The sequence below is a fragment of the Lissotriton vulgaris genome, chromosome 5, assembly GCF_964263255.1.
Source record: "Lissotriton vulgaris chromosome 5, aLisVul1.2, whole genome shotgun sequence".
Taxonomy (NCBI): domain Eukaryota; kingdom Metazoa; phylum Chordata; class Amphibia; order Caudata; family Salamandridae; genus Lissotriton; species Lissotriton vulgaris.
Window position 1 is genome coordinate 2,023,610,197 of NC_141693.1, and position 12,558 is coordinate 2,023,622,754.

Sequence of the window (12,558 nt, forward strand, 5' to 3'; positions counted from 1 at the left end):
TACAGAGGAGTCTGATTGGTGGCTGCTCTGGTCCTCTGGGCTCTTACAGGTTTCAAAAGTACAGAGAAGTCTGATTGGTGGCTGCTCTGCTCCTCTGGGCTCTTACAGGTTTCAAAAGTACCAAGAAGTCTGATTGGTGGCCGCTCTGCTCCTCTGGGCTCTTACAGGTTTCAAAAGTACAGAGAAGTCTGATTGGTGGCCGCTCTGCTCCTCTGGGCTCTTACAGGTTTCAAAAGTACAGAGAAGTCTGATTGGTGGCCGCTCTGCTCCCCTGGGCTCTTACAGGTTTCAAAAGTACAGAGGAGTCTGATTGGTGGCTGCTCTGGTCCTCTGGGCTCTTACAGGTTTCAAAAGTACAGAGAAGTCTGATTGGTGGCTGCTCTGCTCCTCTGGGCTCTTACAGGTTTCAAAAGTACAGAGAAGTCTGATTGGTGGCCGCTCTGCTCCCCTGGGCTCTTACAGGTTTCAAAAGTACAGAGGAGTCTGATTGGTGGCTGCTCTGGTCCTCTGGGCTCTTACAGGTTTCAAAAGTACAGAGAAGTCTGATTGGTGGCTGCTCTGGTCCTCTGGGCTCTTACAGGTTTCAAAAGTACAGAGAAGTCTGATTGGTGGCTGCTCTGCTCCTCTGGGCTCTTACAGGTTTCAAAAGTACAGAGAAGTCTGATTGGTGGCCGCTCTGCTCCTCTGGGCTCTTACAGGTTTCAAAAGTACAGAGAAGTCTGATTGGTGGCCGCTCTGGTCCTCTGGGCTCTTACAGGTTTCAAAAGTACAGAGAAGTCTGATTGGTGGCTGCTCTGGTCCTCTGGGCTCTTACAGGTTTCAAAAGTACAGAGAAGTCTGATTGGTGACTGCTCTGCTCCTCTGGGCTCTTACAGGTTTCAAAAGTACAGAGAAGTCTGATTGGTGGCTGCTCTGCTCCTCTGGGCTCTTACAGGTTTCAAAAGTACAGAGAAGTCTGATTGGTGGCTGCTCTGCTCCTCTGGGCTCTCACAGGTTTCAAAAGTACAGAGAAGTCTGATTGGTGGCTGCTCTGGTCCTCTGGGCTCTTACAGGTTTTAAAAGTACAGAGAAGTCTGATTGGTGGCCGCTCTGCTCCTCTGGGCTCTTACAGGTTTCAAAAGTACAGAGGAGTCTGATTGGTGGCTGCTCTGGTCCTCTGGGCTCTTACAGGTTTCAAAAGTACAGAGAAGTCTGATTGGTGGCTGCTCTGGTCCTCTGGGCTCTTACAGGTTTCAAAAGTACAGAGAAGTCTGATTGGTGGCTGCTCTGCTCCTCTGGGCTCTTACAGGTTTCAAAAGTACAGAGAAGTCTGATTGGTGGCCGCTCTGCTCCTCTGGGCTCTTACAGGTTTCAAAAGTACAGAGAAGTCTGATTGGTGGCTGCTCTGGTCCTCTGGGCTCTTACAGGTTTCAAAAGTACAGAGAAGTCTGATTGGTGGCTGCTCTGCTCCTCTGGGCTCTCACAGGTTTCAAAAGTACAGAGAAGTCTGATTGGTGGCCGCTCTGCTCCTCTGGGCTCTTACAGATTTCAAAAGTACAGAGAAGTCTGATTGGTGGCTGCTCTGGTCCTCTGGGCTCTTACAGGTTTCAAAAGTACAGAGAAGTCTGATTGGTGGCTGCTCTGGTCCTCTGGGCTCTTACAGGTTTCAAAAGTACAGAGAAGTCTGATTGGTGACTGCTCTGCTCCTCTGGGCTCTTACAGGTTTCAAAAGTACAGAGAAGTCTGATTGGTGGCCGCTCTGCTCCTCTGGGCTCTTACAGGTTTCAAAAGTACAGAGAAGTCTGATTGGTGGCCGCTCTGCTCCTCTGGGCTCTTACAGGTTTCAAAAGTACAGAGAAGTCTGATTGGTGGCCGCTCTGCTCCTCTGGACTCTTACAGGTTTCAAAAGTACCAAGAAGTCTGACTGGGGGCCGCTCTGCTCCCGTGTCCATGTTTGTAGTACCGCTTGTGGAGCAGTGTTTTGTGTGAGCATGGAGGCTGTGGCTGTCTTTGGTATAGGTGGTCCCCCACCATCTCGACTGACCTAACGAGGTACCCTGTTCTTTGTGTCCTTGCCCAGGTGATTCTTATCGAGCCGTTCTTCGACTGCTATGAACCCATGGTGCGGATGGCTGGAGGGACGCCGGTATACATTCCTCTGCGGCCTGTGAGTATTGCAGGACCTGCATTTTGCGATACGCTTCTTAGCTGAGACCGTACTTGTTTATCAAAGCTTTATGCGCCTCCCTGGTGGTCCCACCTGTTTCTGTGATGGGTGGTCTTGTCCCTCTGTGTACGTGCACTTTTGCCCAAAGGAGTTTGGATTTGGCACGCAAACCTGACTGTTCCTTAACCGCCTTCTCTTACATTTGTAGAGTCCTGCAGAAGGCCTTAATCCAGCCAGCAGCACAGATTGGCGGTTGGACCCAGCGGAACTGGCGGTCAAGTTCACCAAACGCACCAAAGCCATTGTTGTGAACACACCAAACAACCCCCTGGGGAAGGTAAGAGTTACCCAAGCACTAGGGAAGAGGAACTAGACCTCCATGGGAAAGGTAAGGGGTAGCCGAGCATCATGAGACAAGAGGTCTAGACTCCTCAGGGAAAGTAAGAGGTACCTGAACATCATGAGAAGAGGGGCCAAGACTCCTCAGGGAGGGAGGGCTGGATATACCTGAACATGAGAAGAGGGGCCTAGACTCCTCAGGGAGGGCTGGAGATACCTGAACATGAGAAGAGGGGCCTAGACTCCTCAGGGAAGGCTGGAGATACCTGAACATGAGAAGAGGGGCCTAGACTCCTCAGGGAAGGCTGGAGATACCTGAACATCATGAGAAGAGGGGCCTAGACTCCTCAGGAAGGCTGGAGATACCTGAACATGAGAAGAGGGGCCTAGACTCCTCAGGGAAGGCTGGAGATACCTGAACATCATGAGAAGAGGGGCCTAGACTCCTCAGGGAAGGCTGGAGATACCTGAACATCATGAGAAGAGGGGCCTAGACTCCTCAGGGAGGGCTGGAGATACCTGAACATCATGAGAAGAGGGGCCTAGACTCCTCAGGGAAGGCTGGAGATACCTGAACATCATGAGAAGAGGGGCCTAGACTCCTCAGGAAGGCTGGAGATACCTGAACATGAGAAGAGGAGCCTAGACTCCTCAGGGAAGGCTGGAGATACCTGAACATCATGAGAAGAGGGGCCTAGACTCCTCAGGGAAGGCTGGAGATACCTGAACATCATGAGAAGAGGGGCCTAGACTCCTCAGGGAGGGCTGGAGATACCTGAACATCATGAGAAGAGGGGCCTAGACTCCTCAGGGAAGGCTGGAGATACCTGAACATCATGAGAAGAGGGGCCTAGACTCCTCAGGAAGGCTGGAGATACCTGAACATGAGAAGAGGGGCCTAGACTCCTCAGGGAGGGCTGGAGATACCTGAACATGAGAAGAGGGGCCTAGACTCCTCAGGGAAGGCTGGAGATACCTGAACATGAGAAGAGGGGCCTAGACTCCTCAGGGAAGGCTGGAGATACCTGAACATCATGAGAAGAGGGGCCTAGACTCCTCAGGAAGGCTGGAGATACCTGAACATGAGAAGAGGGGCCTAGACTCCTCAGGGAAGGCTGGAGATACCTGAACATCATGAGAAGAGGGGCCTAGACTCCTCAGGGAGGGCTGGAGATACCTGAACATCATGAGAAGAGGGGCCTAGACTCCTCAGGGAAGGCTGGAGATACCTGAACATCATGAGAAGAGGGGCCTAGACTCCTCAGGGAGGGCTGGAGATACCTGAACATCATGAGAAGAGGGGCCTAGACTCCTAAGGGAAGGCTGGAGATACCTGAACATCATGAGAAGAGGGGCCTAGACACCTGAGGGAAGGCTGGAGATACCTGAACATCATGAGAAGAGGGACCTAGACTCCTCAGGGAAGGCTGGAGATACCTGAACATCATGAGAAGAGGGGCCTAGACTCCTCAGGGAAGGCTGGAGATGCCTAAACATCATGAGAAGAGGGGCCTAGACTCCTCAGGGAAGGCTGGAGATACCTGAACATCATGGGAAGAGGGGCCTAGACTCCTCAGGGAAGGCTGGAGATACCTGAACATGAGAAGAGGGGCCTAGACTCCTCAGGGAAGGCTGGAGATACCTGGACATCATGAGAAGAGAGGCCTAGACTCCTCAGGGAAGGCTGGAGATACCTGAACATCATGAGAAGAGGGGCCTAGACTCCTCAGGAAGGCTGGAGATACCTGAACATGAGAAGAGGGGCCTAGACTCCTCAGGGAGGGCTTGAGATACCTGAACATGAGAAGAGGGGCCTAGACTCCTCAGGGAAGGCTGGAGATACCTGAACATGAGAAGAGGGGCCTAGACTCCTCAGGGAAGGCTGGATATACCTGAACATCATGAGAAGAGGGGCCTAGACTCCTCAGGAAGGCTGGAGATACCTGAACATGAGAAGAGGGGCCTAGACTCCTCAGGGAAGGCTGGAGATACCTGAACATCATGAGAAGAGGGGCCTAGACTCCTCAGGGAGGGCTGGAGATACCTGAACATCATGAGAAGAGGGGCCTAGACTCCTCAGGGAAGGCTGGAGATACCTGAACATCATGAGAAGAGGGGCCTAGACTCCTCAGGGAGGGCTGGAGATACCTGAACATGAGAAGAGGGGCCTAGACTCCTCAGGAAAGGCTGGAGATACCTGAACATCATGAGAAGAGGGGCCTAGACTCCTCAGGGAGGGCTGGAGATACCTGAACATGAGAAGAGGGGCCTAGACTCCTCAGGAAAGGCTGGAGATACCTGAACATGAGAAGAGGGGCCTAGACTCCTCGGGGAGGGCTGCAGATACCTGAACATGAGAAGAGGGGCCTAGACTCCTCAGGGAAGGCTGGAGATACCTGAACATGAGAAGAGGGGCCTAGACTCCTCAGGGAGGGCTGGAGATACCTGAACATGAGAAGAGGGGCCTAGACTCCTCAGGAAGGCTGGAGATACCTGAACATGAGAAGAGGGGCCTAGGCTCCTCAGGGAAGGCTGGAGATACCTGAACATCATGAAGAGAGGAGCTAAGATCGCACAGGGAAGGTAAGAGAATCCAGAAACACCTGGGGAAGAAGGAAAGAGGAGGCAAAGCCTCTTTTATGTCACCTGGCAGCCCAGCCCACTTTAAACTTCGCCCCCATTGTGACTCCACTGGCCCTTTTGGCCTTTCCAGCCGTGCCAGCACCGCTGTTCCCTGCTGTCCCACTCACGCCTGCCTCCCTTGCATGTAGCAGCCCCTTGATAGCTGCTTCCTCACTTCCTCTCCTTCCCAGAGTGGCCATCTCCTCTCAACTTCTTCCATCAGTACGACCCCCCTTTACATGCTGAACAGGGTGACAGTGAGGCTGCCTGGCCAAATAAGAGCAGTGAACACAAAGGCACGTCATAGCAGCATCTTATCTAGCAGTGACCTAAAGCTGGTTTATTTATTAAAATGTAGGTGATGCGAGGCCGGGTGAAGTCATCAGGTTCTATAGTCCTGGAACTTCTCCGCGTGAACCAAGTGGCAGGGTAGGTGATGTCAGGTTGAGAGAGCCCACCAGGCAAGGGGCGTAGGCACTCCTGGCAAAGGCAGCATGTCAGTGTCTGGCACTGCTGGTGGAGTTTGCATTTTCTTTGGGGAAGCCTCATGTCTCGATGATGGAGGCTTAATTTGTGATCATCATCAGAGGCATTCTCCATGCTGGCCCAACTGTTGAGTGGTGAAACCACGCCTGAAAACCTCTTGTAGTGTGGGATGTTTGGGGTTAGTGTCTGTCACTTTGTCAGACGGTGATCATCCTACTTCTCTGAATTGTACCTATTCAGAGCTCGCTTTATGAGGGGTTTGAATCTGGTTCAGCCCCATCCCATCTATCTGCGGAAGAGGTTTCTGTTCTATGCCCCTGCCGGATATCTTCGTTCATCGTCTCAATTCTTGGCCCATATCCCTCGCTTTACGCTTACTAGAATGGGGAGCAGCCCACTTGCTGTTAGAGCTACCACGGCCTGGAATTCACTTCCCCTGGACCTCCGCAGTATTCAAGACTTCTGTCTACTATAAAAAATACTTTTTTGATTCACTGAACTTCTCTCTTCCCATGCCCACCTGCCCTCCCCTCAGGCTCACGCCAGGACACTGCCAGGAGTATCTGTGCGCGTTTCAAATCCAAATAACATAACATAACTCCACTCTACACCACTAACTCCACTCTTTGAGACTCTAAACCACTCCACTCTGACACTCAGATCTACAACACTCTACTCCACACCACTCTACTCCACACAACTGTTCTCCACTCTAAGACTCTCTACCCCACTCTACACAACTCCACTGTACACCACTCGACTCTACGACAATCCACTTTACAACAGTCTGTGCCACTCCAATCTATGACTCTCCATGATGCTCCACTCTGACATCCCACTGTACAACAATCCACTGTACTCCACTCCACAGCACTCTACTACACTCTACGCCGCTCTGCGACACTCCACTCTCCCCTCTGACATTCTAAGACACTCCAGTCACTTACACTCCACTCTGCTCCACTTCACACCATTTTTCCCACTGTCCATCACTGTATGACACTCTACTCGGCTGTACAACACTCTACTCCACTCCACTCTATACCACTCCACTGTACACTGCTCAACTCCACTCTACTCCACTCCACGCCACTCCACAACTATACTCCACACAACTTTATGCTACTCATTCAATGCCACTCACTCTATCCCTTTCCGCTCTATGCCATTCCACTCTGCAACACTCTACTCCGCTCTGTGCCGCTGCACTCTGACACTACTCCACTCTGCATCACTCAACTCTGTCACTTCACTCATCAACCGCTACGCCACTCCACTCTACAACACTGTACACCACTATAAGCGACTCCACACCACTCTACGCCACTCCACTCTACACCACTCCGCTCTGAGACACTCTGTGATACTCTATTCTACAACAACCTACTCTGTGCTACTCCAAAACACTCTACAACAGTGCATGCTATGCCACTCCACTGTGCCACTACTCCACTCCATGCCACTCCACTTTTTGATATTCTATGCTACTCTATGCCACTTCACTCTACGCCACTCCACTCTTGTAAGCTCTTCTGCACTCTACGCTACTCCACTCTACACCATGCCACTCCACTCTACAGCACTCCACAACATTCTACTCAACTCCACAACACCACTCCACTTGCAACACTTCACTCTATGAAACTCTACACCACGCCACTCTACTCTGCGATACTCTACTCCACTCCACTCTATGCCACTCCATGCCTCTTTAGGGCACTCTGTGCCACGAAATTGTACTCCACTTTGACACTCTACTCCACTGTACGCCACTCCACTCTAAGATACTCTATGCCACTCCACTGTATGCCACTCCATTCTAAGATACTCTGCCGCTCCACTGTATGCCACTCCACTCTAAGATACTCTCTGCCACTCCACTGTATGCCACTCCACTCTAAGATACCCTATGCCGCTCCACTGTACGCCACTCCACTCTAAGATACTCTATGCCGCTCCACTGTATGCCACTCCACTCTAAGATACTCTATGCCGCTCCACTGTATGCCACTCCACTCTAAGATACCCTATGCCGCTCCACTGTACGCCACTCCACTCTAAGATACTCTATGCCGCTCCACTGTATGCCACTCCACTCTAAGATACTCTATGCCGCTCCACTGTATGCCACTCCACTCTAAGATACTCTGTGCTGCTCCACTGTATGCCACTCCACTCTAAGATACTCTATGCCGCTCCACTGTACGCCATTCCATTCTAAGATACTCTATGCCGCTCCACTGTACGCCACTCCACTCTAAGATACTCTATGCCGCTCCACTGTATGCCACTCCACTCTAAGATACTCTATGCTGCTCCACTGTACGCCACTCCTTTCTAAGATACTCTATGCCGCTCCACTGTACGCCACTCCACTCTAAGATACTCTATGCCGCTCCACTGTACGCCACTCCACTCTAAGATACTCTATGCCACTCCACTGTACGCCACTCCACTCTAAGATACTCTATGCCGCTCCACTGTACGCCACTCCACTCTAAGATACTCTATGCCGCTCCACTGTACGCCACTCCACTCTAAGATACTCTATGCCGCTCCACTGTACGCCACTCCACTCTAAGATACTCTATGCCGCTCCACTGTACGCCACTCCATTCTAAGATATTCTATGCCGCTCCACTGTACGCCACTCCACTCTAAGATACTCTATGCCACTCCACTGTACGCCACTGCACTCTAAGATACTCTATGCCGCTCCACTGTACGCCACTCCACTCTAAGATACTCTATGCCGCTCCACTGTACGCCACTCCATTCTAAGATACTCTATGCCGCTCCACTGTACGCCACTCCACTCTAAGATACTCTATGCCGCTCCACTGTATGCCACTCCACTCTAAGATACTCTGTGCCGCTCCACTGTATGCCACTCCACTCTAAGATACTCTGTGCCGCTCCACTGTACGCCACTCCACTCTAAGATACTCTATGCAGCTCCACTGTATGCCACTCCACTCTAAGATACTCTATGCCGCTCCACTGTACGCCACTCCACTCTAAGATACTCTATGCCGCTCCACTGTACGCCACTCCACTCTAAGATACTCTATGCCGCTCCACTGTACGCCACTCCACTCTAAGATACTCTATGCCACTCCACTGTACGCCACTCTAAGATACTCTATGCCACTCCACTGTACGCCACTCCACTCTAAGATACTCTATGCCACTCCACTGTACGCCACTCTAAGATACTCTATGCCACTCCACTGTACGCCACTCCACTCTAAGATACTGTATGCCGCTCCACTGTATGCCACTCCACTGTACGCCACTCCACTCTAAGATACTCTATGCCACTCCACTGTATGCAACTCCACTCTAAGATACTCTATGCCGCTCCACTGTATGCCACTCCACTGTACGCCACTCCACTCTAAGATACTCTATGCCGCTCCACTGTATGCCACTCCACTGTACGCCACTCCGCTGTATGCCACTCCACTCTAAGATACTATATGCCACTCCACTATATGCCACTCCACTGTACGCCACTCCGCTGTATGCCACTCCACTCTAAGATACTCTATGCCACTCCACTGTACGCCACTCCACTGTACGCCACTCTGCTGTATGCCACTCCACTCTAAGATACTCTATGCCACTCCACTGTATGCCACTCCACTCTAAGATACTCTATGCCACTCCACTGTATGCCACTCCACTGTATGCCACTCCACTGTATGCCACTCCGCTGTATGCCACTCCCCCCTAAGATACTCTATGCCACTCCACTGTATGCCACTCCACTGTATGCCACGCCACTGTATGCCACTCCACTGTACGCCACTCCACTGTACGCAACTCTGCTGTATGCCACTCCACTCTAAGATACTCGATGCCGCTCCACTGTATGCCACTCCACTCTAAGATACTCTATGCCACTCCACTGTATGCCACTCCACTGTACGCCACTCCGCTGTATGCCACTCCACTCTAAGATACTCTATGCCACTCCACTGTATGCCACTCCACTGTACGCCACTCCGCTGTATGCCACTCCACTCTAAGATACTCTATGCCACTCCACTGTATGCCACTCCACTGTACGCCACTCCGCTGTACGCCACTCCACTCTAAGATACTCTATGCCACTCCACTGTACGCCACTCCACTGTACGCCACTCAGCTGTATGCCACTCCACTCTAAGATACTGTATGCCACTCCACTGTATGCCACTCCACTGTATGCCACTCCACTGTACGCCACTCCGCTGTATGCCACTCCACTCTAAGATACTCTATTCCACTCCACTGTATGCCACTCCACTGTACGCCACTCCGCTGTATGCCACTCCACTCTACGCCACTCCGCTGTATGCCACTCCACTCTAAGATACTCTATGCCGCTCCACTGTATGCCACTCCACTCTGAGATACTCTATGCCGCTCCACTGTACGCCACTCCACTCTAAGACACTCTATGCCGCTCCACTATACGCCACTCCACTCTAAGATACTCTATGCCGCTCCACTGTATGCCACTCCACTCTAAGATACTCTATGCCGCGCCACTGTACGCCACTCCACTCTAAGATACTCTATGCCGCTCCACTATACGCCACTCCACTCTAAGATACTCTATGCCGCTCCACTGTATGCCACTCCACTCTAAGATACTCTATGCCGCTCCACTATACGCCACTCCACTCTAAGATACTCTGTGCCGCTCCACTGTATGCCACTCCACTCTAAGATACTCTATGCCGCTCCACTGTATGCCACTCCACTCTAAGATACTCTATGCCGCTACACTGTATGCCACTCCACTCTAAGATACTCTCTGCCACTCCACTGTACGCCACTCCACTCTAAGATACTCTATGCCGCTCCACTGTATGCCACTCCACTCTAAGATACTCTTTGCCGCTCCACTGTATGCCACTCCACTCTAAGATACTCTATGCCGCTACACTGTATGCCACTCCACTCTAAGATACTCTCTGCCACTCCACTGTACGCCACTCCACTCTAAGATACTCTATGCCGCTCCACTGTATGCCACTCCACTCTAAGATACTCTTTGCCGCTCCACTGTATGCCACTCCATTCTAAGATACTCTATGCCGCTCCACTGTACGCCACTCCACTCTAAGATACTCTATGCCACTCCACTGTACGCCACTCCACTCTAAGATACTCTATGCCGCTCCACTGTACGCCACTCCACTCTAAGATACTCTATGCCGCTCCACTGTATGCCACTCCACTCTAAGATACTCTATGCCGCTCCACTATACGCCACTCCACTCTAAGATACTCTATGCCGCTCCACTGTATGCCACTCCACTCTAAGATACTCTATGCCGCGCCACTGTATGCCACTCCATTCTAAGATACTCTATTCCACTCCACTGTATGCCACTCCACTGTACGCCACTCCGCTGTATGCCACTCCACTCTACGCCACTCCGCTGTATGCCACTCCACTCTTAAGATACTCTATGCCGCTCCACTGTATGCCACTCCACTCTGAGATACTCTATGCCGCTCCACTGTACGCCACTCCACTCTAAGATACTCTATGCCGCTCCACTATACGCCACTCCACTCTAAGATACTCTATGCCGCTCCACTGTATGCCACTCCACTCTAAGATACTCTATGCCGCGCCACTGTATGCCACTCCATTCTAAGATACTCTATGCCGCTCCACTGTATGCCACTCCACTCTAAGATACTCTATTACACTCCACTGTACGCCACTCCACTCTAAGATACTCTATGCCGCTCCACTGTACGCCACTCCACTCTAAGATACTCTATGCCGCTCCACTGTATGCCACTCCACTCTAAGATACTCTATGCCGCGCCACTGTACGCCACTCCACTCTAAGATACTCTATGCCGCTCCACTATACGCCACTCCACTCTAAGATACTCTATGCCGCTCCACTGTACGCCACTCCACTCTAAGATACTCTATGCCGCTCCACTGTACGCCACTCCACTCTAAGATACTCTATGCCGCTCCACTGTATGCCACTCCACTCTAAGATACTCTTTGCCGCTCCACTGTATGCCACTCCATTCTAAGATACTCTATGCCGCTCCACTGTATGCCACTCCACTCTAAGATACTCTATGCCACTCCACTGTACGCCACTCCACTCTAAGATACTCTATGCCGCTCCACTGTACGCCACTCCACTCTAAGATACTCTATGCCGCTCCACTGTATGCCACTCCACTCTAAGATACTCTATGCCGCTCCACTGTATGCCACTCCACTCTAAGATACTCTATGCCGCTCCACTGTTTGCCACTCCACTCTAAGATACTCTACGCCACTCCACTGTACGCCACTCCACTGTAAGCCACTCCACTCTAAGATACTCTATGCCACTCCACTGTACGCCATGCCACTTTACAGCACTGTAAGCCACTCCACTCTGACGCTCTATGCTGCTCCACTCGACAGCATTCCACTTTACAAGAATTCACTCTACGGCAACACTCTACTATTCTCTACGACACTGTACCCCCTCTGACATTCGATTACACTCTATGCCAGGCCACTTTTATCCACTCTATGCCACAGTATGACACTCTACTTTGCTTTACGACACTCCACTTTACAAAACTCTACTTTATGCTGCTCAGCTCTACACATTTCCACCCCTCTCTGCTCCACTCTACTCCGCTCTGGAACTCTATGCAACTCATTATATTGTATTGTATTGTAAATGTGTTGTAATTGCATTTATATAGCGCTTACTACCTCTGACGAGGCATCAAAGCCCTTTTTGGCGAGTAGCACGCTACTCCGGAACCCATAAAATGATTAGTGGTGAAATAGTATAATGAAAATATGAAAGTAATTTGAGTGGTGAATATGTTAGTCAGTTATTTGGATTGAGAAGGATAGTGGAGGGATAGAGGGAAAAAGGTTTGCATTTATATAGCGCTTGCTACCCTTGATGGCGTGTTGAAGCGCTTTTTTG

General features: G+C 51.1%; 1 protein-coding gene across 12 annotated transcripts in view; it reads left to right on the forward strand.

Annotated features, from left to right (window-relative positions):
* KYAT1 (kynurenine aminotransferase 1) overlaps positions 1 to 12,558 on the forward strand; it is a 350,381-nt gene that overhangs the window by 247,463 nt on the left and 90,360 nt on the right. For all 12 annotated transcript variants that reach the window (XM_086924868.1, XM_086924877.1, XM_086924878.1 and 9 more), the window contains 2 exons: positions 2,060 to 2,146; positions 2,355 to 2,483. In XM_086924868.1, the coding sequence (XP_086780994.1) occupies positions 2,060 to 2,146; positions 2,355 to 2,483 (216 nt within the window). The remainder of the gene's footprint in view (positions 1 to 2,059; positions 2,147 to 2,354; positions 2,484 to 12,558) is intronic.